At 42.8% G+C, this 26,276-nt stretch overlaps 1 protein-coding gene across 4 annotated transcripts in view; it reads left to right on the top strand.

The window, feature by feature from the left end:
• The window catches only part of CNNM2 (cyclin and CBS domain divalent metal cation transport mediator 2), a 148,831-nt gene that overhangs the window by 101,248 nt on the left and 21,307 nt on the right, over positions 1–26,276 (top strand). For 2 of the 4 annotated variants that reach the window (XM_025881133.2, XM_025881132.2), the window contains exons 2-4: positions 17,607–17,750; positions 20,498–20,635; positions 22,745–22,914. In XM_025881133.2, the coding sequence (XP_025736918.1) occupies positions 17,607–17,750; positions 20,498–20,635; positions 22,745–22,914 (452 nt within the window). Of the gene's footprint in view, positions 1–17,606; positions 17,751–20,497; positions 20,636–20,840; positions 20,906–22,057; positions 22,191–22,744; positions 22,915–26,276 lie in introns of those variants that run through there. The other 2 variants (XR_012381672.1, XR_012381671.1) reach the window with 2 other exon arrangements.

Below are 26,276 nucleotides of genomic sequence, written 5' to 3'. Positions count from 1 at the left end.
AGTCACACCAGAACCAAAGGATCCAAACCCAGATCTGTCCGATTTTAGTTTAAGACCCTTAAGCACTAATGGGATTTGCTGGGGTCCCATCATCCGTATTTGGACTCTAAAATCTGTGACTTATAGGGAGGATCAGTAACCAAGGATGATCTAGAGATTCTGAATGTTCTGTCAGGAATCATGGTGATGAGGCAATTGTAGTATCTTCTCCCAGAAAGCTTAAGACATGTTTGTTGTCATTTTTACTGAGGGGGCAGATGCCTCAGAAGGATGGTCTATTTTTGAAGATAGAAGCAAATGAATGTCAAGTTCTTTTGAACATTCAGTAAGCTAAATGCATATTTTTTTTACCATCATATTTGAATATGAGTCTTGGTTTCCAGGCTGCATTCATAGTGTATGTTTAAGAAGACCATGAAAATTCTTTGAAGAGATTCTCACTCAATGGGAAGATAGTCTCAAACTCAACAGGGTTTGATTTCTACTTGTTTTTTAAGCTGGCTTTATCTGGGGACAAATTCTATTGTAACTTTTCTAGAACTTCGTGCCAATAGGAGTTAAAATAATAAAATCAGTCAAATTAAATAGGAAATGAATCTTTTATGTACAAGGCCTTAGATCATTTAACAAGTGGTCACTCTTCTGGGAAATGGTTGCTAAAATTATAATCAACCAGCAGTCAATGGCCTCATTTACTCCATTGTGTCCTAGGAAGAAAAATAATCTTATGACAAGAGCTTGCAAAGACAATACCATTTTTCCTAATTCTCTTCATCTCCTCTCCTATTTTCTTATGATTAATTTGAACTTTTTTTGTGTGTGCTTTTATTGGAAGTATTGGGGTGCCTGGGTGGCTCAGTCATTAAGTATCTGCCTTTGGCTCAGGTCATGATCCCAGGGTCCTGGGATCGAGCCCTGCATCGGGCTCCCTGCTGGGTGGGAAGCCTGCTTCTCCCTCTCCCACTCCACCTGCTTGTGTTCCCTCTCTCACTGTGTCTCTGTCCAATAAATGGACAAAATCTTAAAAAAAAAAAAGTATTATATACCAGACACGGTGCTAGCTAGCTTCTGATGCTTTTGGTATGAAAGAGAACTCTTGCTTTCAAGAATCTCACGGTAGGGGCACCTGGGTGGCTCAGATGGTTGTGTCTGCCTTCGGCTCAGGTCATGATCCCAGGGTCTTGCATCAGGCTCCCTGCTTGGCAGGGAGCCTGCTTCTCCCTCTCCCTCTACTGTTCTACCTGCTTGTGCTCTCTCGCTCTCTCTGTCAAATAAAAAAATAAAATCTTAAGAAAAAAAAAACTCAGTAGGGGAGAGAGAATTAGAATACAGCATAATAAATGAGCTGGTGGAGCTAGTGAAGGCTCTGTGGAAACAGGACAACTGAACCCAGCTGGCATAGGCAAGGTTAGGAAGACTTCCAGTATGCGAGGCTACTTGAATTCTGTCTTGGAGGAAGAGTAATAGGAAAGGAGCCACGGGGAGAAGGAGGTGTTCTTGGCAGAGGAAACCGTGAAACCACACATCTGGTTTGGAGAAAGGCAAACACTGTGCTCTGAAGTGGAATGAGAAAAGGTGTAGGAGATGAGGCTAGAGAAGGAGCTGGGAGTCATGTCATCAAGGGCGCTGTAAGCCATTCTGAAGCATTTAAACTGTCTACAGTGTAATGGGCAGCCTTTGAAGGTTGTTGCAGTTCTGAAGACCCGTAGTGAGGACCTGTGACTCAGGTGAGCTGGTAATGGGGTTGGAGATTATTGGAGGGATTCAATAGATATTTAGAAGCAGTCTTTTTTTTTTTTTTTTTTTAAGATTTTATTTTATTTGTCAGAAAGAGCACAGGCAGGGGGAGCTGCAGGCAGAGGGAGAGGGAGAAGCAGGCTCCCCGCCGAGCAGGGAGCCCGATGCCGAACTCGATCCCAGGACCCCGGGATCACAACCTGAGCCGAAGGCAGATGCTTAACCAACTGAGCCGACCAGGCGCCCCTCAAAGCAGTCTTAAATTTAGAAGTCATCACAGTGTTTGGCAAGCAGTCTATCATAGCAGGGTGGAACTAGAGGAAAAAGAGAAATCTGAGACAACTCCCCCAGTTTTACATTTGATCGAAATGGTGGGGCCAGCAGTCAACGAGAGGAATGGACGTGGAGGGAGAGGTTGGTGAAGAAGGTGGTAGATTTTCGGATGTGTTGAACTTGAGATGTCCGGAGGACAAGTGAAGAGTATCAAGTAAGCAATGGGGCAATTTGGATACCTCTATCTGCAGTTGAGGAGAGATTAGACTAGGGGTGGTGGTAGTACATAGATTTGAGAGTTTTCATTTATGTGGGTTAGGTCTACTTCTGTTATTTTTACCTGATGAGGACATGGTGGAAAGTGGCTTGACCATAAAGCTAATTAAGCTTAGGGTTAAGTGCTTCTTACATACATGGGTCCTAGGAAGGGCTCTAGCAAATGTGTGTACACAGTCATGTATTTTTGTAAAACTTGCACAGTCCAGATAGGTTAACTACAATTGGTCAGAATTATTCTCTTGCCTCTTTGGGTTACCCTCTCCCACTCTCCCATCTGGTGATGTTGGATTTTTTTTTTTGGAGTCCAGCTGTGGGAAGGTTGAGCTAGGGAGCCAGTTAGCTTGGGTTTGCAGTCACTCCAGTGTGTAAGTTACTGCTAGCCAGCCCAGCATGGGAACGACATGGAGAAATACTCCTGCCCATTGTGACACACACGTGTGGGACCAGCGTTCACTGTGTCAAGATACAAATGTGTCCGTCCTAACACACCTGGCACTGGAATCATGGAAGTAGAAAAGAGTAAAATGTATGCAGGCGGAGGCTGGTTGGTAGGAAAGACTTCCCACTACATCTGATGTCTTAGCCTAAACTCTGGCCCGATACAAAGGCTTGTGTACAGAGAAGTTTATTTGGCATGGGATCCCAGGGGGCAGGAGTTCAGGACAGAGGAGGTGAAATGGGAAGGAGGGAAAGAAGTGCAAGGTCGTGACAGTGCATTGGCTGTGGCTACAGGCAACAGGTGCTCCCTCCTACCTGGGACATTTTGAGAAGCCTTATGAAATGCTCCTAGAACTGTGCTTGAGTGCCAAAGGAGGAATTATCCTCCCATGGGCATTGGTTCCTCCCCATTGTGGATTGCATGCGCACATCTGCAGGTAGGCTGCGGGAGAAGTCCACAGCAGAACTGAGCCGCACGTTGGGCTGTTCCATGAGTTGATGACAACATGGTGGCTGAAAGCCGGTCCGGGTCTGTGTGGAGCTGGCTGCTCAGGCAGCAGAAGGAGTAAGCTGTGGGGCCCACAGGATTGTGAAGTGATGCTTAAGAGCTATCTAATGTTGACAGAAGATTCTGTTCTCCTTCATTCCTTGTCCAACATTCTCTCTTGTTAGGATTATGTACAGTCATGTACCATATGCGGTTATAAATCTTTTGTTCCTTTTTTGATGGGAATTACACAAAATAGAGAATTACTGTACTACACTACTAGTCAGAATTACTATTTGTAGGACACAGACTTGTAATGTTACTACGAATTTCAGTCAGCACGCTACTGTTACCTATTTCTCACCAGAATTTTTCTATAGACATGCAGTTTATGCAAATGGGATCATACTGTGGCTAATATTCCAGGTTTTTTTCCCTTAATGTATCTTTGGATAACTTTTCATAATTACGTAGATCTACTTTGATTTTTTTAATAGCTGCATAGTAATTTCATTGTGTGGATGGACTAGAATTTATTTAACCAAACTTCTGTTAGTGACTATTTAGGTGTAGTGAGTCTTTCCTCATAGAAAAATCTCTTTTATCTCCAACACAATTTTCAGAGATCTGGGGGAGAGATAATGGGGATGGTGAAAAGGAGAAATTGTGAAGGAATTTATAATAGAAAATGTTTGGTTGGTTGGTTGTTTTTTTTTTTTAAGATTATTTAGAGAGCGCACGCTCCTGAGCATGGGGGTGGGGGAAGGGCAGAGGGAGAGAGAATCTTACACAGACTCCATGCTGAGTGGGGAGCTGGGCAATGAGCTCAGTCTCACAACCCTGAGATCACGACCTGAGCTGAAACCAAGAATCAGACGCTTAACCGACTGAGCCACCTAGGCACCCCAGAAAATGTTGGATTTTTAAAGTCATCTGATCACACCTTTTTTCTCCTCTATAATAACAATGATGTGCTTGAGGTTTCCAGGGGCAGGAAACAGAAGAGGAAAATGCTAAGACTTCTTTTATGTCAGGACAATAAGGAAAACTTCACAATATTTTTGCCTGCTTCATTTTTTTTCAAGTTGATTATTTGCACAAAATTTCCATGCAGGATTAATATATTGGATAAGAAATTGAACTACATGATCTAGTTTTCCCTCAACTTGGGGACTCAGTGACTTTTGATAATCTTGTAGCCTTTTCCCTCCTCCTATCACCTGGTTATTAACTAGATAATATGTAATTATTAACTTATATTAACTGTACAGTGTAATAACAATCCCACCTCTTCATCCCAACTTGAGATCCTCAGGAAGGACTTCATGAAAATGAGACTTGAGTGAGAAAGAGGATAGGTCTCTCTTTAACAAAATCAGCCCTTAGTTTCAAAGCCCTTTAAGCAGGCTTAAAAAATAAAACAAAACAAAAACAAAAACACGTGCCTGCTCAGCCCTTCCCTTTAAATGCCTGCTCCTAAAGCAAATGTCTGGTGTGGCTTGATCTGCAGTGTTTTTTGGCACTCTATCTAGACTTAGATAATTTTTGTTCACTATGAACATCGCAAGAGGATCATGTTTTTATGTATGACTTGGTGTCCTCACCAGTCTTGTCTACTTGTGTTGTTAAATCATCCAGGAAATTTAGTTGAGTGGCAATCAAGAGGGTTGGACTACAAAACAGAGTTCTAAATGATGATTGGTCCAAAAAAATAAGACACAAGGACGGAACAGAAGAGAAAATCATAAAATTAAAACACTGATATTTGGCCTTAGTTACAGAAGTATATTTCTCTTTTTGCAGTCTCCTGTTGGGTTTGATGGACTGCTATGAATCTGTGGGTGGGACTGTTACCTTACTGATATAGTCAGTCTTCATCATCCAAAGGCTATGAGTCAGAAATAGACTCATTAGTTCTAGAATAAATGCCAGAGTTCTATAGAAGAACTACCTATCTCTTGGGAAAGATGAGAAGGTTCTCATCATCTCTGCCTGAAAGCCATCTTTTGTCTTAGCCATGTTTTCCATTGCTGATCATTTACTAGGAAAACATTCCAGTGAGTGTACAGTGAGTGTTACCACCAAAAAAGATGAAGTGGAGATGCCCGGCATGCCTCACTATTTATAAGAAAAATATTTCCCCAAAAGATGGGAAAATCCCAAGTCTTTAAATACTCTGGGAGAGAGGAATAATGGAAAAAACTCTTCAGTTTCTATTCTGTTGATTCACGAGAGTTTCTCACAAATCATTTGGAAGGGCCATTAAGTCACAGAATGGCTGGAATCTTATATTAATTGCCTTACTTTGGGTTTCTGGCTAAAGCAACTGGCAGCAAAACTGAAGGCCAGCAAAAGAGAACCCAAGTGGGTGGTGGTATGGGAATGAAAGCCCATTTATTGTTTTCAGCCTGGAATCCTAACTTAGGTGGGAGGACCAGCTGGCTGTCCTTAATAGGAGGATGGATTGAAAGAAATGATTTGGCTTCTTTTAGATACAACTACAGTTTAGTCTAGGTTAATTGTTGTTGTTGTTCCAAAAGGTTACTTGACTTGCTATTTCTACCGGAAAGTTCATTGAGCATCTCTCTCTGGCTCAGCATCCACATTAGTTTGTCTTCGTAGACAATCATCCATTGTCTCGGGTTTGAGAAATGAAAACTTGGTCTAATCCTAATTTTGTTTTGGTATCTGCTTTCTAAATCCCTTTGTGGTGTGGCTCCTGAACCTATCCAACAAGCAGAACCAGTAGAAGACAGACACACACTCATAATATTCATTAAGGGACTTGTTACAAGAAACAGGCATAGGTCATTGTGGTGGCTAAGACAGTCCAGAGTCCATAGGGAAGATCCCACCCTGGCATGGTTTGCAGCTGTTTCTGACAGGTGGAACTTCCTCTAGCCTTCAGAAAGTCTTCACCCTGCCTTTAAGGCCTTCCAGCGAATCAAGTCAGGCCTACCCAGGTAATCACCCTCAGAGTTGACCTATTAGGGACATAACTGTGTCTGTGAAATCCCTTCACAGCAGCACCTAGGTTTTTAGTGTTGAATTGAATTACTGGGGACTGGTTACCTCTCCAAGTTGACACATCAAGATTCCATCCCATCGAGAGAAACCAAAGAGGAGCTACGTGGAAAATGATACTGCATTGAGATGCCTCTGCAGACATTTATGAAATCCGGGCTTATTTCTGTACTAATGTTGAAAAACAGTCCTATCTGAGCCCTCACAGTTCCATGACCGCCTACTGTGTGCCTCAGCCTGAGAAGCCTCAGGAGCTAATCTTGTCAGGATTAGACCCTCCCCACCCCTGCTTTTAAGTTTTCAAAAGTTGCATGTAAAACAAGTTTTTGTTGACTGAAAAATGTTTTCCTATTTTGTGAGCTTTTTTTTTTTTGTGAGAGCAAGAGCACAAGAGGTGGGAGGGTCAGAGGGGGATGCAGACTCCCCATTGAGCAGAGAGCCCGATGCAGGCCTCGGTCCCAGGACTCCAGGATCGAAGGCAGTCGCCTAACCAACTGAGCCACCCGGGTGCCCCATTTTGTGAGCTTTTTAACATTTGCTTAAACTTAAAAGCTAAAGCTTAAGTGTCACCTCCAGTAGAAAACTAAGTACTTATTTCACCAGAGAAACTATTAAAATGATCTCTTTGGGGGAGGGGGAGGAGAAGTCTGCAAGGAGAAGTCTGCAAGGCCGTGAAAGGGCAACATGAGAGATCTTTGTGGGGAGGGACATGTTCTGGGTCATGACTGAGGCAGCGTCCATATCCTGGTGGTGATACTGTGCTATAGTTTTGCAAGATGTTACCATTGAGGAAACTGGGTAAAAATACATGGGATCTTGCTGTTCTTTCTTACAACTGCACATGAATATACAGTTAATCTCAAAATGAAATCCTACTATAACAACGATCCATTTTATAAAGCAAATAATCATTTTATAATCACTTTCTATTCGTTTAAAAAAAATAGTTTCCTTAAGGAGGTAGACACCTAAATTCTCTGCCAGGAATAAAGCCTATTCCAACATAGATTTGTTGAGTGGAAGAGTGTGTGCGTGATGGGGAAATTGGAGGTGACAGTTGAGTGTGTAGTGTTAAATATAAACAAGTTTTGTCAAGAATCAAGATTACATTCTCAGATGAAATATTAACGGGCATATCGTAAACAGATGGCGTCTCTCCAATGACGATGACTAAGAGAAGAGGTGGTTATAACTTAAAAACTAATGCCAGACAAAATCTGAGTCCAGAAGATACCTCTAAAAATGCAAGTGGTAGTTTCAGGATAGGTGAAATATATCTATATATGTTTTATCCCAGAGAGTTGTATAGATGGAAAATAAAAAATATGTTCAAGGATTTAGATAAACTTGTGGATTTACTCCATAAATATTTGTGTGCCTATAATTGGCCAGGCAGGTATCTGTGGCTTTAATATATTTCATGAATTTTCCTAACATGTAAATGTGGTTGTCCTTCGAGGCAACCATACCTTTCCCAAATCTCCATTGATACATTGGTCAAGATCTGAGAACCACATGGATTGGATTTTCTCAGGCTATGCTCTTTCTGATCTTACTGCATGAGAGATTGGTATGGAGAAGGGAAATCCAACCTGAGTCAGTAATAATACTGTAGGGATATCTTACAGACACAATCCCTTTAAAAATGTCTTAAAAGATATTTTCAACCTAATTTCTCTTTTTCAGGTATTGATATTTTAGGGATATAGAATAAGAAACTATAGGTATGACTGGGGAGGTGGAACCAAGCTCTGTTTAGATGTTAAGAAGCAGATACAGATAACACACAGGGAGGTCAACTGGAGGTGCATCATCGGAGCTGGGCCCTGGTAAATCTGGCCTGTGTGCTGTGACTGCTGGGGGCTCTCTGCACAGTGCCCAGGACCCCGCAGTCAGCTTCTGGGAAGGCATTTACTTTGCTTCTGCCAAAAAAAAAAAAAAAAAAAAAAAAAGTCCGTTAGGGGCTGAGGACCTCAGTGAGTGACAGCTTCCTCACTCTGAGTTTGAATGGCCAACGAATAGTAGGCCCGTTCCCGGAAAGCTCTATCATCTGAGATAGTAGATAACTTCAGAGTTCTCTCCAGGAAGTAGTCCTATTAGGAAATGTTATCTGTGTCAGATAAAACCCTACCCTCAGCCCCCCCAACTCATATTTTAGGGAACCATGATTCCATGTTCAACCCCAGTAAACCACCCCCACCTCCCCGGCAGACATGACCTAACTGGGAGTGAGGTTGTTGGTGACTGAGATGACCCCACATGTCTGGAGTGGAGGAACTGTCCCGCCAGAGAGATTTCGGGCCGCCACTTACTGGTCGGCCACAGGAATTTTTGGAAGTAGTAAACCTTTTGGTAAAAGGGGGCTTTTGTCTCCCAGAATAGCAACAGTTATCATCACTTAAAACCAGTGATTTCTATATACAGCAAGCGCTTCTATATATACACTCCTGCATTGTTTATATAGGACTATTTTAAGATCTGTGTCACATTTTTCTCGTGTATTTTATGATGGGAAAATTCAATTGGAAAAAATGCATTTCGCTCTGGTGGGGATGGTAAGGTAAAATAAGTACTTACACACACACATGAATTTGTTGTTTTCAGTTTAGCTTTAAATGGTACAGAAATAGCTGGGTAATAAAGCTCCTTAAATGAAATTATGTTTCTTCTCCTTAAGTTTAACCATTGTTCTCGTGTTACAGGATATCTGTTAACCACATTAGTCAGTAGAAGACCTACAAGGCGTGTGTAAGAATTCACCTATGTTTTACTTATAAAAATTATGAGAAAGTGGCTTTATGTGTAATGTGGCTTATAATTCAGGGTACTTTTTTTTTGTAGCTGTTGAATTGAGAGGGAAATGGATAGGGGAAAGGGCCTATCTACAGTTAAGAGTAATGTGGGTGCAGAGACTGGGGAGTGGTGGGGGCTGTGGCGGGGCAGCCGCAGAGGGGCGTGTTGTGGCAGTGAGTGCAGGAGTTGGGGTACTGTGAAGGCCAAGCCCTCTGAGAGGTGTTCCTTCCTACCTGGTGGGTGAGGTGGGGTGGGCATCAGCCAGGCGCCATGGGGGAGGGGTGTGAAGCGAGGAGCTCAATCTAGCAGAGAAGATGACACCCTTTACTACGGGGCAGCAAGTGATCGTGCCTGAGGAGAAACGCAGAGGATGCTGCAGGAGTTGAGAAATGGAAAAGACCGTTTCTACCTTTGGGGACCAGGAAGGGCTTCCTGGAAAAGATGCCATTTGGAGAGGAGTTCCAAGCAGGGGCAGCGATGACAAGGACTGCCAGGATCGGGCTTGCGAGGAGAGCTGGAGCCGTCATGGTTACAACCGGAGGAAATCGGGTCAGCTGCCGGCTGGTGAGCGTGTAGGAGGAGTATGGAGGTAGAGCTGGAAGGAGGGGGCTGGTGGGCCAGGTTCTGATGGCCTCCGAGCCCCGCCATTCCAGGTTTTCTCCTTCGCTCAGCAGGTGATGGGAAATGAGCACCGCGGACGCGGTGTTGTGACTGAGTGAGTCTTAGGTTTGCAGGAGCAGGGAAGAGGCAGGTGTTAGGGGATGTGCTAGACTTGGCGGGGGCTGGGAGGAGGGAAATACACAGATGCATAAAGCCCAGGCCCCTGTCTTCAAGAAGGTGAAGGTCTCATGGGGGGACAGTTAACCTCGGGGAAGATGGAGGAACGAGTGCAGGTAACAGGCTGTTGGGTGAGGAGCACAGGTACCAATGATGGCGTTCCATTTCTGGGACTTGTAGGCTTTTGTCGAGTCCCGTCCCCACCCAGGTGCCTCTTCTAGCTAAATGTCTCTGGTCTCTCCATTTGTGCCTCACGTGGCATGGTTTATACATCTTCCAGGACCTTGGTAGTTCTGTCCTCAGTTTGCCTCTGGTAAAATACAAAACCCAGACCCGAACACAATAATGCAGATGTGGCTGAAGACAGGAGGAGCATCACTTCCCTTGTTCTGAGGTTATATTCCCACTTAATCGTCGTGAGCTCGCATGTTGCTGGATCACTGGGATCTCTATTTTGGGGGGATCCGCTGTCAACAAAGAGAAGGGGTTGGGGAATGGAGGTCCTCCCAGGGAGGCCCCAGGTGGGCCTGTATCTGCCTTGGAACCGGAAGTGTGTTTACCCTACTTAGGCATTTCTGTCCCCCTCGGTTCCCTATTCCCTGCTCCGGGCTCCGCTCCAACCTCCTGCCTCATTCACCCCGTTTGGTCTGTTGTTCTGCCGTGACCCCGCTAGTCCTCCTGGACGGTGGCTCTGCAGGTCTGTAGATCTGTGACGATTTACTGATCTGTGCATCTTAGGTACTCTGTGTATTCGTGCTTCATGAAAAAGGTGGGTGAAAGGGAGAGAGGAAGCAAAGGCAGTTTCAGAGTTTTAAGCCTGGGTGACTGGAAATTGAATGGTATCGTTTCTAGAAGCGGGTACTTGGAGAGGGAGGTATAACTTTGGAGAGGAAAGCCCAGTTCTGTCCCTAGTGACCCAGGCCTTTCTGGTTAAGGCCCCCTGGCAGAAGCAGTTGTGTCTCCCCGTTAGCAAGAAGGGTCGGAGTGGAACTCACGCTGGACATTGGGCATGGGCGGCAATCCTTGGGTGCTGCTTTTTTGAGCATCTTTTGTCGCTGTAATCGGCTTTCGTGACCTTTTTGGCTGCATTTGGTGCTTTTGAGTCCTCTCTGCTTCTTGAAATTGTTTTCTTAAATTTGGCTTCCAAAACCCCATTCTCTGCCCCGCCGCGTACCCGCTGACATCTCTCATCTAGCCTGTCTACAATGGGACTGTCACCCTTTCCAGACATGGGCCTGCCGCAGCCCTCTTCAGAAATGGCAACTCTCTCCTTCCCGTGGCTCGGGCTGGAAAACCGTAGAGCTGGCCTTGACTCTTCGCTCCTCTGCCCTGCATTCAGTCCATCAGCCAAACCTGCCGGCTCTATCTGACATACTCAGAATCTAAGTACTTGTCACCTCCACTGTTAGCACCTGCTCCAAGCCACCCTCCCCTCTCACTTAGATTCCTGAAATAACTTCTCTGGCTCTCCCTTCTCCCAGCCTCAGCCCTTCCCCACTGCCATCCTCCTCCTACCAGCTGCCAAGCCTCTTCTCACCTCTGCAGCCAGGAAGATCCTTCTAAAACAGTCCAGGTCATGTCACTCTTTGGCTCAGAACCTTCCAGTGACCTCCTGGTCTCCGAGCAAAAGCTACCGCCTTTTTAATGGTTATAGGACCTGCACCTCCTCTTTGCCTGCTTCCCTCTTGCTCGCTCTGCTCCAGCCACACTGGCCTCCCTGCCTTCTCCTCCGACCTCTCTCTCTTCAGGGCCTCTGTTATTCCTCCCGCCTGTCACACCCGGCCTGACCCCTGTCTGCCTCATCTGGCTCCTCAACACCCTTCAGCTTTGCTCAGATGTCCCCTTATTAGTGAGGCCCTTCCCTGCCCATCCTGTACTAAATCATTCTGCCCCTCTTTTGTTCTCCACGGCTCATTGTACCCAGTCGGACATGCAATTTTTTGTTGTCTCTTCCTCTTAGTGTCTCTCTTCCCCACTAGACACTTACACAGCACTGTGTTTTATGGATTACAGATTATGGTCATAGACTTACCTCACTTGATCCGTTTGTTCATTTTTCGTAAAACAAGGCTCATTCTGGTTATACTTAAAGTGTATTGATTGACTTCTTGGCTGCTAATCCAAAAACTGATGTCCTTGGGGAGAACTTCAGTATGGCCATTCAAACCTCCTCCATCCCATTTTGTGCTAGTTGCAGAGAACTCACTCTTAGGAACTTTATTGATTCCTTCTGAATGACTTGTTACAACTGTTATGTTTGCTACACTGAGAATCCTTTAAAAATGAAGGCCTATCCCATGCTTGCTGGGCCCCACCTTTGGTTAGCGAGGGACTTTAGCATTGCATCGCTTCAGGGGAACAGTAGGCCACATGCTCTCTGCTGGCCGCGCCCCTGGAGTTGAACAACGTAGCAGTAACGATCGTACAGTGTTTGGCTGACTTTCTCCTCATTGAATCTTCCTGCTTGTGTTCTTCCTGCTGTTTGAGTGGCCTCTGTTTGCCTCGTGCTTTAATGGGTCTGTTGGATGACTCGCTGTCACTGTCTATTAGCACAGCGGTGTCAGGTTGTTCCTGATTCCAGTCTACTTCATCGACTCTCTCGGCTTTCTTCCTTCGCTACGTCTAGACAGCTAGTCTGTCTGCTGCTGTATTTCCCCTCACTGACATCCAACTTGCAGGAGAGCAGACGAGTTCCTATTTTCATCAGGTGCCCTTGGTCAGCCTCATCACTGTCCTGCCCGATTATTTCCAACAACATACAACTGATACCTGTCTTTTAAAATTTGAGCCTAGGATTGTGGCAAGGTTAAAAGATGTGGGGGTGCCAACCTGCCACCATGCTGGGCTGGATTAGCAATCCAGAGGGAATATGCAAATAATCAGCTGGGGAGTGGGAGAAACAGGCAGAAATATGAGGCCCGTTTTACTGTGTACAGATGGTTACTTAGCCCATCTCATCATGGAGACAGGTGCTTCCAAAGTCATCTGTGCAAGTGCCCTGCCTTGAACACACAGCAGTTAGAGAAAGATGAACAGTCTAGGTTACTACTCCCTAATAACTTGCTCACGATTCGGGATTTGAGTTAGGATGTCTCCTAGAACCCTATAGTCAGAATACAGTCCTGCTTAGGTTCTCTTAAGCCTGACTTAGTGACCCGTTTTTCCTCCATTTCTAGAACCAGACCAGGAGGAAGAGAGGCTAGGGGTTTAAATTTCAGGACAGTTCGAAGTGCCTGGAATACCACAAAACCTCTTCCAGCTCGCCAGAAAGGGTTCTCTCCAAGTCCTAATCCTGACAGCCATGTGTGCTTTGTTCCATACACAGTTTATCAAGTTTGCTTAATAATCTAGTGATAATAAAAAGTGCTAGTGTTATTTAATGCCTGTAATTACATATTTTGCTGATTGCTATATTTTCATCTCTTTGGAAGCTAACTATCCACTAGTTCATAATCTTTTCTAGTTTTTGACTTAGTCTCTCATTAGTTTCCCCAAAGTTACTTTTCTGCTTTTAATCCTGACTTAATTCTTCCCACACTCAGGTTAAAAAGGATGTTATTTATTTGGACTCCGTTTTTTAAAACTTGTCTATTGACACGTTTACCTTTTCCTTTGGATCGCTCCATGGCTGAGCCTGAAGACCATACTCACTGCGGGGAATGGTTAAAGTGGGGGATACAGGCACTGTCCTGCTCTCTCCTCGAAGGGTGATCCGACAGGAGGGGTGTCTTTTTTTTTTTTTTTTTTTTGTACTGCTTACCTGGAAGAAGGTTCAGAAAACAGGACTTGTCACTAGGAATTGCAAAGCTAAAAGAATGTGGCTCTGGGGCAGATGCAGAAGTTTCAACACTGGAAGTGGGGGGGATGAAAGCCTACAAGTGAGCTTGGAAGAAAACTTAGTAATTTTCAGTCTAAGAAACCTAACTCACATGAATAGTTTCTCCTCGAGTATGGCCCTTTCCAGTCAGATCTGCTGGTGCTATCGAGCTGGTATTTCAAGTATGTCCATCTGCATTTAAACGAATTGCTCCAAGACAATCTGATTATGCGGTAGTTACTTTGGTGAGAATAGCGCCTCAGTGGAATGGAAACTTCATTTTGAGTCTAATATTAGACCTTGCTTTGGAAAATTCCTTTTAAATGATCACAAGCTGGGAATAGCAAAAGAATTTAACTTTCGACAGACAGCATTCACCAAGAATTTTTAACTGCTTATGTTTGGGTCCTTGGGAAAGCAGATGTGAGAAAGTGACCGGCCTGAATGGACCAGGGTAGCAGTGACGTGACCTGATGGGTGTTTATATCTATTGCTGATAAGTTTCCCTCCTCGTCTCATTTGCTCAAAATATTTTCATTCTTTGAGCATGAGCACGCTAAGGATGAAAATTGTTAGGATGCCTAATTGCCTAACAATCTAAGCTTCTAGGCTTCCTTGATGCTTGTAAAGGGGTCTGAGGCAGAGCAGAAAAGGGCCAACAAACCTACAAAACCAAAGCCAGTTTCTGAGTAAGTGCTAGGAACTTGATCAGACCTGGCCCCCAGAGAATATTTTTAGTTTGTCTAGCTGGTTGTGTCTGGGTGAACTCACCCAATTTGAAGTTTTAAGTAAACTTTATTTAAAGGACTCCCCCCACCCACCGCTGCTTCCAAAAAATCCCCGCTCTGTCATTAAAAAAAGTAATATACATGTTAATGGAGCATGAAATTTTCAGATCATGTCTTCTTGGCTTAACTCAAGGACCTGTTTCAGATGCCTCACATGCCTTGGATTAGGAAAACCAATATTGGTATTTGAGAGATGCATTATTATCTTAAAAGATTTTTCTGAAAGGGAAATGCATCTTTTAATCATGGTGTGCTTTTAATATAGTGGGTTTTCTTGTCTCCAAATAAGCTGGTAGTAGGTCGATGGTGTCTTAGAACTGAGGAAGAATGTTAAAAAGAGAGGAAGAGTTAACCATTTATTGATTGCTCAGGGGCTCCCAGCCACTGTCCTTGCTGGATCCCCGACACTGTCTCTGATGTTCACAGCAATTGTATGTGGCAGCGATTATCATCAGCCTGGTTTTAAGAGACTGAGGCTCAGGAGAGTTCTGTAATTTGCTCGTGATCACACAGCTAGTAATGGCGAGGAAGCGGCCGTGCTGGGGTTCCAATCCAGGACTGTTCAGCTTCAGGGCATCTGCTCTTCCCTTGCCCTTCTGGCTGTCTTCTGTAGCAGCTGTTCTTAAACTTTCTTGTCTTTGGATCTCTTTAAGCTCTTAAAAATTGCTGAGGACCCTTGAACTTCTGTTTATGTGGGTTCTATCTCTTGATATTTGCTGTATTTGAAATTAAAATGCAGTAATATAAAACACCTGGGCCTCTTAATTCATTTTTGAAGGATAATAGGTCTACTACATTAACGTTAAATAATATTTTTATTAAAAACCACTCTTCCAAAACAAAAATAAGTCCATTGTGTTACCTTTTCGCATCTTTATTACCCAGTTGGATTCTCCTATCATCTGCATCTGGTCTGTGCAGTATATGTTTTAGTTGAGATAGATGAAGAAAATCTGGGTTCCCATAGGTGCGTATTTGGAAAGGGGAGGGATATTTTAACAGCCTTCTCGGGCAATTGGGAATATCCTCCTTTGATACTATACCAAAATTCCACAAGTGGTAGTTTTTTAAAGGTTAGTTGCCGTGTAGAGTCTGAAACTATACCAGTGGAATTTGGGTGCACTGTTAAATTGAAATCCTTTGGTCTGAAATCTTCCTTACAGGAAAATTCTGCATAATATATGTAGATACTCCCCTAGCCCGGGAAGGAGAGCTTCATTTCTACCTCTCACCCCTCCCTGAGGGTGGGCTGGTCTTCATGACCTGCTTCCAAAGTATAGAATGAGGGAAAGAAGAAAAATGAGTAACTTGACAGTGGAGAAACTCGAGAATGTCACGTGGCGGTCGTGTAAGCCCTGATATGATGTAACTAGAAAACCCAGAACCCCAGTCTAATCACGAGAAAACATCAGACAAACCCAAATCAAAGGACATTCTACAGGATTCCTGACCAGTACTCCTTGATTGTCAAGGTCATAAAAAAACAAGCAAAGACTAAGAAACTGTCAGATGCCAGAGGAGACGTGACACCTCAATGCAGTGTGGTACTCTGGATTGGATACTGGAACAGGAAGAGGGCATTAATAGAAAAAACTGGTGAAATCCCAAAAAAGTCTGGAATTTACTGTATCAATTGTCAATTTCTTAGTTTTACAAATATGGTGTGGTAATGCATGATGTTAATGATGGGGGCAACTGCAGAAAGGCTCCACAGGAATTCTGTACTGTCTTTACAGCTTTTCTGTAAATCTCAAATTATTCCAAAATAAAATGTTCAAGAAATCCATTGTTATAACCAAGCAACAGACTCTAACTATAGAGCACAAACTGATGGTGACCAGAGGGGAGGTGGGCAGGAAGATGGGGGAAATAGGTCACAGGGATTAAGGAGCGTGCCCGTGATGCGCACCGGGTGTTGTATGGAGTTGTGGAATCACTAAATTGTACACCTGACGCTGATGTTACATGGTATATTAACTGGAATTTAAATAAAAATTTCTTTTAAAAAGTATAAAAATAGGGTATGAGAGGAAAAAAGAATCTGTTATGTCTTGTACTCTGAATAGATTGTTTGCCTGGGCATGATTTGGTAACATCATCATTACCATGATCATTTGGAAAATACTGGTTCCCTGAGTTACGTAGATCGTTGAAATGTTGACCCATTTCATTATTCAGTATTTTAAAAATCACACTTGTTCTCTCATCAGAAAACTCTTTGTCAAGAAGTTCTCAAGCCTGTGGTGGATACAAGTTTCCCAAAATTCCAGTTTTCCCGTGAAAGCTCAAATTTTATCATTAGCAAATACTGCTGTTGTTTCCCTTAATGTTGCAGGCTCATTTTGTCCATTTTCAAGGAAATATTTGCAGGACATCCAAGTCTAAATACCATCAGTTTGGTACTTATCCTTCAGGTAAAAATGACATCCAGTGAGAAACGTGGCTAGTGCAACCTGCAGTTCAAACAATTGTGCAAGTGCATTTCCTCAAGATGCCTATTGTACCTCGGGATGCGACAGAAGTGTTTTAGGGTGGGTCTCCTTTTGCCACATAGAGTATTAAAGGCTAAGTACTCAAGGTCAAGATTTAATGAAATTAATTTTTACATCTTCACCGGAGACATTCTGAAGAGACACGGACTTCCCCCCCACCTTTTCCTGTGCATGTGTGGTGGCGGAGAATACGGTCTGCTCCCACTGCCTCGCTTTGTGCTTGGGCACCTTTGCCTGATCGGCTCAAATACCAGCACCGTGCAAAAGGCTGGGAACATTTTAGTGTTCCACTGGAAATAGTCTGACCTCGCTGCCCTCCTAAGAGGGTCTTGGGCATCCCTAAGGGTCCAGGGACCACACTTGGAGAACTGTTTTCCTGAAGTAAAGTAGCAGTTGCTATAAGGTCACAAAGGAAGGGCTGACCTAATTGAAGACCAAACCCATGAGGAAGCAAATGGTCATGTGTGCAGGCCAATGTGTGTAGAAGCTGAGGCTCTTTTGGCTCAATCATCTTGCTCTCGATGGCTCGGGAAACTTTTCCATTTGCCCGTGGTTATTTCGCACCATGTTTAAACGCCAAAATGCAGACTTGGATCATCTAGTATCTTTGTTCGCCGCTATTTTTAATGTAATCCTGTACAAGACTTCCTTCAGGAAATTCAGAAAATTCCTTCCTAAACTTTGATTTCTTTTCTTTAAAGGTAAATCTCACCTGGCAATCGTGCAGCGAGTGAACAATGAGGGAGAAGGGGACCCATTTTATGAAGTTCTGGGAATCGTCACATTAGAAGACGTGATTGAGGAAATCATCAAATCCGAGATTCTAGATGAAACAGATTTATACAGTGAGTAGTCTGAGTGTGATTTTTCAGAACCTTGGCTGTTTCCTGTCATCTCGTTCGTGAGTCCTCTCACGTCTCCAGGGCTTACTTGCCTCTGTCTCTAATTACCTGCTGTGTGTGTAGGCTGTGGACCACTTAGCTGTGTGTTCCAGACCCTTCATCAGAGCAGGGGGAGGAAGAGGCAGGTCCTGTGATGTTGAGTGGCAGTGTTCTGTTTTTGTTTTTGTTTTTTTTTGAAAGCCAGCTTCTTCTAACCACAGATCAGGGCATTACTTGCCCTGAACAGAAAACTCCCTTCTTGGTTTTTACATTTATTCTATGTGCGGAAAAAGAATTGTTCTTTACTACATTTTTATTTTCCACAATAAGGCAATCGTATTCAGATAAATTTCTTTTTCTACATAAGGCCCTAATTCAAGTACTTGTGAGGAGGATTTGTTAGATTGATGGATTGCAGCTGTTTAAATGTCCTTGTTCCAGAACCCACGGGCCAGGGTGGGGGTGAGGTTTGTGAGTGTAGGTTTGCTGTGGGGCAGTGGCAGTGAGGGGGAGGGATAGGAAACGGGACAGGGTAGGGTACACAATAAGAATGTGTTTTTCCCTTTCTCTGCTATTCTGTTTTCTTTTGGAGGCAGGGGAAAGGGCTGAAGGGGGTAGGAGTCACTTGGCTTGGGGCGGAGGGAGGGGAGGCTTCACTGGTGTTTGCGCGTGGGGTAAACTTGATCCTGGGCTGAGTGTTGAACCTGAATCCTGTCTCATTGACGTCCACAGCTGGATTGTTGGACTGTGGAGTTTAAACCTTCTTCTTCTTTAGCCTCATTCTTAGTAAAGCAAGACCCTTTTAAGAGATTAATAATGCGAAAGGTGCATTTTTGCCAGCAGATGTTTGGGACGCTCAGAGGTGGGACAGAGAAGAGTACCTGGGCTCTGTTTATTCTGTTTGGCTTTTAAGACGTGACTTAGAAGGGAAATGGATTGTTCAAATGGCCTGGGGCGCCTGGGACAAGGCCTGCCTTGCTTCAAATAGAGTACTTTTTATTCAGTCCTACTAGATGGGAATGTTCCTCATTTTAAAAATGAGAGTCTTCCATGTACCCTTAGAAGGATAAACTTGATATTTAGGTAATGACTTGCTTCTAAAAATGTACCTTAGTTTATCCTCACATATATATTAGTACGTTCTTTAAAATCACCAGTTCCTATTGTGTTCTATCCTCTTGACACTTGGAGAGTAGTCAAAGGTCACATAATAAAGAATAGTTATTTGTGTGTTGACATTCTTTTCATCCTTCCTTACAGTGACTTTAATACCAAGTGTGTCTCTTTATATTTTTTCGTTTCCTCAGGGGTAGTACTCATCATAAGAAGGATCATTAAGACATTTAGGAGATCCTATGTTTGCTTTTCAGTTAATGTCTTTTAAACCTCGATTAGACTAATTTCACACAGAACTGTTGCCTGTCATGCCTTACTGGACGGAATGCTGAACGCGTGATTTTAGTTATATTCTTGAGGTCGACAGGTGATCAGGGCTGATGACTACATTTGCCATTAGAAAATAATTTTGAAATTCGGTGTTGATTTATGCTGTCTGATTCTGGAAAGAATTTGAGACAGAAGAAAATGATAAGTTACAATTGCCCTCGCCCTCTCCCCAGGACAAGACTGGTAATTAGTCTATTTGGCCCTAGGCATGAAATGGTAATAATGCATGGACTCAAGATTCTCGGGAAAGGAGTGAGCGATTGAGGTCTTGTCTTTAACCAAGTTTTTTCTTGATCATCTCTTTGTCGAGAAAAATACTGGAAAAAAGGTTTTGTGTTAGACACCTTCTAGATCAGGGGTTTGCAAACTACAGCCCATAGCTGCCGCCAGTGTTTGGATAGCCCACCAGCTGAGAATTTTTGTTTGTTTGTTTTTACATTTGGTAATTGTTGAAAAACATCAAAAGAATAATTGCTTAGTGACATGTGAAAATAATATGAAATTCAAATTTCATGTCCATAATAAAGTTTTATTGGCATACAGCCATGTTAATTCATTTATATATGGTTGCTTTTGCTCAACAGCAGGGTTGAGCAGTTACAACAGACACTGTATGGCCCCCAGAGCCTGAACTACTACCTAGCCCTTGACAAAGGAAGTATGCTGACCTCTCCTCTGGATGACCTTCTTCATATTTGCTTGACCTTGAGGGTCTCAGGGTCTGGGGTAGAAACTAAGCTAACAGATATTATTAAAATGTTCTATGAAAGCATGCTTTCTTGTTTCTGAAGAGGTTTTGTGTGAGTGTTTGTTTTCCCTGTTTCGGCAGAGGCTAGGAGCCTCTGAAAGGCAGGGCACACTTCCCTGTGTCCTCTGTCACCCAGTGATCATTCTGCCCTGCAGCATGGTGACATCGAGTAGCAGGAGACGGTGTGCGCTCCGAGCTGTGTACCATTGCTCTGGGGTTACATGGCTTGTGTGAGGGTTTTGTCCCCGCTGCCCAGTCATGTACTTATAAGGGCTCTAAAGACCTTCATGGAGCATGTTTATCGTTGATACTGGTTGCCTTTGAATTGGGTCATGACTGTGCTGCACTGATTTGACGAGGATTCTCTCTCCTCCTCTGTCCGTGGGGCATTGGTGCGCAGAGTGCCCGCGGTCTAGAGGTAGTCTAGCCTTTCCAGCGGATTTTGTCCTTTTCATTCAGAAAGAGCCCTGATCTAATCGAGTGCCTTTCCCTTTCTCTTTCCTTGTTCTTCTGTCAGCTGATAACAGAACGAAAAAGAAAGTGGCCCATCGGGAAAGAAAGCAAGACTTTTCTGCCTTTAAACAGACAGACAGCGAGATGAAGGTGAAAATATCACCCCAGCTTCTCCTGGCCATGCACCGTTTCCTAGCAACAGGCAAGTGCCGCTTATCACAGTTGGAGATCTCTACGAACCCTGGACCGTGTTTCTCACCCACCACTGCCTGGGGTGGGCTGGGGGTGGAGACTGGGAAATGGGGTGATAAGTAATGCCACTTTTGTGTTTTGTTTTCTGTTTTTTTTTGTTTTGTTTGTTTTGTTTTGTTTTTTTCTTTTTAAATTCTCTCCTCTCCTGTGTTCAGTGTCGGCATGAACCCTCTGAGACATTTACCAGGGGTGGACCAGTAACTTAAAATTGGTCTGAAAGGTAAGGATGAATGTTAGTGCCACACTGCATGTGAACCATAGGCCAGGTCATCTGCTTCCAGCTCAGTCTGGGGGAGAGCCCGCTGGTGGCATGGGCTGGCAGTGCAGATCAGACACCCCCTGGTTGTGTGTCGGCCAGTTGAGTAATTCTCTCTCCAGCTTGCCTTGGAAGAACAGTTGGACATCAGTGGTAACCTGGGTGCTATGATTTGCAAAGAAGAAAAATAGATTTTTTCAGAATTAAATCTATCTTTTATGATGTTGATGAAATCAGAAATTCTAAGCGCTTTGACATGGATTTCTCGATGGCCTCTTCAAGTCCGATTAACTTGGGCCCATTCCAGGAGGCAAGCGTTCACATTAATTAAAACCACCAATCCAGCCGGCACTGACTGCTCCAGAAAGGTCAAGGTTGAATGGACTTAAGAGACTGACTAACCCTTCTCACATCCCCAAGTGGCTCTCTAGGTGAAGGGTGAGCTCTCTTGGCCAGGGGAAACGTGAGAAAATTGGAGAGTACCCAGTGGCCTGTAGAAGACGTCTGTGTCCACGATGGGCATCCAGGGCCCTTCAGCTGCATGCAGCATACTTAAAATATTTCGAAAAGAAGGCTAACAGTAGCCATGCGATGGAATGTTATATACTCTTTAAGACCGTGTTTTCAGATGCCTAGAAATGCTCACAATATAGTACTTTTGACATGGGAAGATACTCATCATTTAATGTGAGGTGAGAAAAAAACACAAAGCTGTAAGACCACTGTGTTTTCATGTGCGCACACACACACATCCACCCCCCCACACACACACACAGACCCACACCCACACCCACCCCCCCACACACATCCACTCCCACACACACATCCACACACACACACACACACACACACATCCACACACACACACACACAGGCACATGTGCTCACCAGCTGCTCAGAGGGACGGACTGGTGGGTTCATAGGTAACTTTCTTTTCCTCTTTATCTTCTTCCGTGTTTTCCAAAACAACTACAACGTATTATTTTGTTATTATGAAAGCTAATACAGAAGCTAGTACAGAATTTGTGGTTCACCTCATGAAAACAATTTTTTAAACATATAAACAGTATCTTTAACTTATTTTTCTGAATCTGGTAATATTGTTCATCATTTCAGAGCCATACTTTAACATTAAATGTTCTCCGACTCTACCTCTGAGGTACCATGAAGTCCAGCTTCAGTAGGAGCAGCCCTAAGCCAGTAATTGAGTTTTTTTATTGGAAATAAAATGGATTCCTTTGTCAATACAGATACATGTTTTTAAATTTTTTTAGTTAGCAAGTTGGAGTGCATGTCGCTGTGTGCACGTGCCTTGCTTCTCTTCTGAATCTCCGCCTTCCTTTGTTCCCAGACTCTCTCAGGTAGTGGAGTGGGAGAATGAGAGGTGGAGCACTTCGTCTGGGCACCTGGTACTAACCCACACCTAGATGCTTCCTGACCTTTGCTTCTTCCTTCGGCTGTTGTGGAACAGTCAGACTATTGTGGCCTGTCGAAGGGTGTCCTGGCAGTCAGGAGCCTGCTCTTCTGATTGACTGTGATTTGTATCAGAAAATTAGGGTAACTTTATAAGAACTGAAACCAATGACAGGTTGAAAAGGAAGCATTTAAACAAATACGAGACTTCAGCATTTTCTAATTTCTCCCAGGTAATCTGCCCCCAGTGGATCACCAAACGGAAGTGTCGTTAATCCATACTGTGTTGCTTTTATTCCAAGTATTCTTATATTCTAAACTCCTTAATCACTAGTGTAATTTTTTTCCATCCATTTGAAGTGTAATATCAAGTTGTGTTTATATCTATAGAAGTAGAAGCATTTAGCCCATCCCAGATGTCAGAGAAGATCCTTCTAAGGCTGCTAAAGCACCCCAATGTCATCCAGGAACTGAAGTATGATGAGAAGAACAAGAAAGCCCCAGAATACTACCTCTACCAGCGAAACAAACCTGTAGACTACTTCGTTCTCATTTTGCAGGTCAGAAGAATTATTCAATAGTTGTTTGATCTCACTGAGTACCCATCATTCCAGTTCTGAGGAGACTTTTCTGTAGGTGAATGGGTGTGTCAAGGTTCACATACTTAACTTCCAGGGTCGCCTGATACACGGGAGGATTTCATCCCCCTGTTTTCCTCTCTGTAAAATAATTTCCGTCTAAAGCAATGTCATTAGTTACTTCAGTTTCCAGTACTGAAGGGCACTTACTGATTGCTGAGGCATGGAGGCATTCATTTGAAGAATGGTGAATTCAGTTGTTCATATTTTTTGGAAGAGTTTGGAGAATTACCCGTACACGTCCAAGTCTTGGTTGGGCATTGTAAGTGTCATGAGTTCCTGGGGCCCTCTTTTTACTGTTTTCTCTTTTTTCCACTCTTCGTTAGGACTTGGTCGTCTACAACTTCCTAGAGGGAACTTACTATCTCTTCCCTTAACAACATCAAATTAATACATTTCTTATTGTTTTTATTCCTGGTTACTAACCAGACTGTTCTACAGAGGAACTAATGTAATCATCACAGCCTCTTGTGGCAGTGGAAACTTCATTCCTTCTCACTAATAACATAATCCAGTGTATGAGGTGAGAAGGTCCATCCGTTCTGGACCCTCCTTGAGAGGCTTTGGTGCTGGAGTTGATAGGAGGCCCTTATTATATCACAGTTTCATTTGATAGAACACTGTCTTTGACATGGAAACCAAGATGAACAGTACAATGCATGAAGTGCTGGTTTTATTGACTGCTTGTACCTCCTTACTGAAGAATTTTACAGGAAGTTTGAGTTCACTCAGTACAAGAATCCTAGCCCCTTAAGCATTCTCTTACTTTTTGGTGATTTCCTAGGTATGAATGGGAGGGATCATTAGAAAAGTATAATGAGTACTCCGTAGGTCCTGCAATTTACATGAGTCCAGCAAGGTCCCAATTATCAAAAGGATAATTAAGGAGGTTCTTTTTATTTGAAAGCAACTCTTATCAGATGTCTGGATGAGGGAAACTCTACACAGTGTTGTGCTCATGTCCCTGTTTTGATGCTATTGTGATGTCTGGAGGCAGAAGTAAGAAACTGTAGAAAAATCTGTGTGGTAACTAGTCACATGCCACTTTCATACATTCTTTCATGGAAACATCTCTTTGCAGGTTTTCTAATTCAATACCCTGATTCTTCTATTAGCCTTAGTCTCATTCAACCCTGAACTGTGTTTTTCTTTTTTTCTGGAGATAGACACACTTGCACCTCTGAGGGGGCTGTAGGGAATTTATGTACTGCAGCGAGGGAATAAAACATGTGTGCTTCTCCTAAAAGCTGGATGTGAATATTCCTTAAACCTAGAGAAACTTTGGATTACGCTAAATTTTGGGTTACACTTTGTTTAAAGGAGGACTTTGAGGATGGACATGGTGAATTTCAGGAGTCATATTAGAAACTATGGATCTTTCACTTGTCGATTTTTATGTAGTTAGTCTGTATGAAGCTGTGATTGGGGAATGCTCTGTGGGGGAATAACAAAGCCATTTCCTGGTTGAAAGATCTAAAAATAGATTTTATGGAAGAGGGACTTCATACTCCATACTCCCCGTTCATTTACAATTAAATCTTTAAAGATATATTTGGTAAACATTTGTGTGTGTGTGACTTGTATTTGAATACCTACCTCATGTTAAGTATTTATATAAATGTGACTTTTTTTTTTTTGAATTGTGGAACTGATGATGTCATGGGGGTTTTTTGTAAATAGTGTATGTGCTGGATTAAGAGGATTTATGGAGGGGTTTAAACTATGGAGTTCAGGGAAAATTAGGTTCTTGTCGGTGAGCCAATTACCTGAGGTACCTGGAGTATAAGAAAATGAAATACCATGACCCCTGTTAATCTAGGACAGCTGTCGCCTTTTACAAAACGTATTCCACTCTGAAATGTCCCTAGTCCAACTTTGGAAACTGGTGCCAGGTTATTGGGCATGTTCCTCTGCATGCTAGAGCATTAAATCAGAAGCAGGCTTCAGTACCTGCCTTCCATTCCTGGCCCCGGAGCCAGTGAGTTGCCCTCCATCTGCAGACACTAGAAAAAACTCTTCTATTAAGTCATTGATGTTTGGAATGTAATTATAAATAGAAACCCATTGCTCTGAGTTTAAATGAAATAAAGTCTAATTTATTCAAAGTAGTAAACCATTTAAGCTTAAAAGAATTATTCTGTAAGTTACTGGGCACATACCTCCCACTCCATAAGTATAAAAAGGCTATGACCTAACGTTTTATCTGAAAAAGTAGATTTTTTTAAACTAAGATGTATTGGGGGAGAATCGATAAGGACAGTGATAAAAGCACAATAAACACTGAAAGAAAAGTTTATTGGCTTGACACGTCTGAAATAACAAAACACATCCATCCTGCTTTTTATTGAGTTGTTTTCAAATAAAAAGGACCTCCGTAATTGTCCTTTCGATAATTGGGACCTTGCTGGACTCATGTAAATTGTAGGACCTGCCGAGTACTCATGGATGTGTGTACCCATGGAAATGGATAGGAATATAATTTTGGTGGAAAATAATTTCCACCATCATAAAAGAGTAAGCATACCAAGAAAAAAGTGTTTTACCTTGACTAATACAATTAACAGGAATTTGGAGAAAATTAAATATAAAGCCAGGAAAATAAACTTTTTAAAAAGTTTTATATACTTTGATAAAGTTGATTTGCTCTGTCATATATAAGTTCTAAACTCAGAAAGGTAGAAATTTCTAGGACCACCTGTATAGATCATAATGAAATAAAATTGGACCTAAAAATACATAATTGAAGAGTACTAAGCCGTTTTTAAATGGTGACCAATTCTCTTACAAAGGCTTATACGTAAGGCTCAGAACAGGGTGTTATAATGTATTCCCATGTGTTTCATGTGCATCTGTATATACATGAATCTCTCTGGAAGGTTACTCAAGAGTCTAGTCACAGGTGGTTGCCTCTAAGGAGGGAGACTTGGAGGACTGGGAAGACTTATTTCTCCCTTTGAATTTGTATTTCTTACCAGGTGCATATATTACCTATTTAAAGAAATGTTGAAAATATAATTAACATCAAGCTGATAAGCCCTAAGTAGCAACTGAATTAGAGAGAAAATATATAGAATATCATAAAATAGAGAACATCATGAAAGATATTATTAAATAATACCTTATATGCTGAAATTTTATTGAGTACTTAAATAAGGAAAAGAAATCTGTAATTATCTAGAAAAAGAACAAAGCAATAAACCAAAAAGAACAAATTACATAATAAAGATAGTCATGAAAAAAATGTTAATGAGAAAGCCTTAAAGCCCATAAATAAAATCAAGATT

This window comes from Callorhinus ursinus, unplaced genomic scaffold (assembly GCF_003265705.2).
Source record: "Callorhinus ursinus isolate GAN/ISIS: 27379988/994484 unplaced genomic scaffold, GSC_fseal_2.0 scaffold20, whole genome shotgun sequence".
NCBI classification, from domain to species: Eukaryota; Metazoa; Chordata; class Mammalia; order Carnivora; family Otariidae; genus Callorhinus; species Callorhinus ursinus.
The sequence above is the reverse complement of the archived record's forward strand: the minus strand, read 5'-3'. Positions and strand labels throughout refer to the sequence as shown.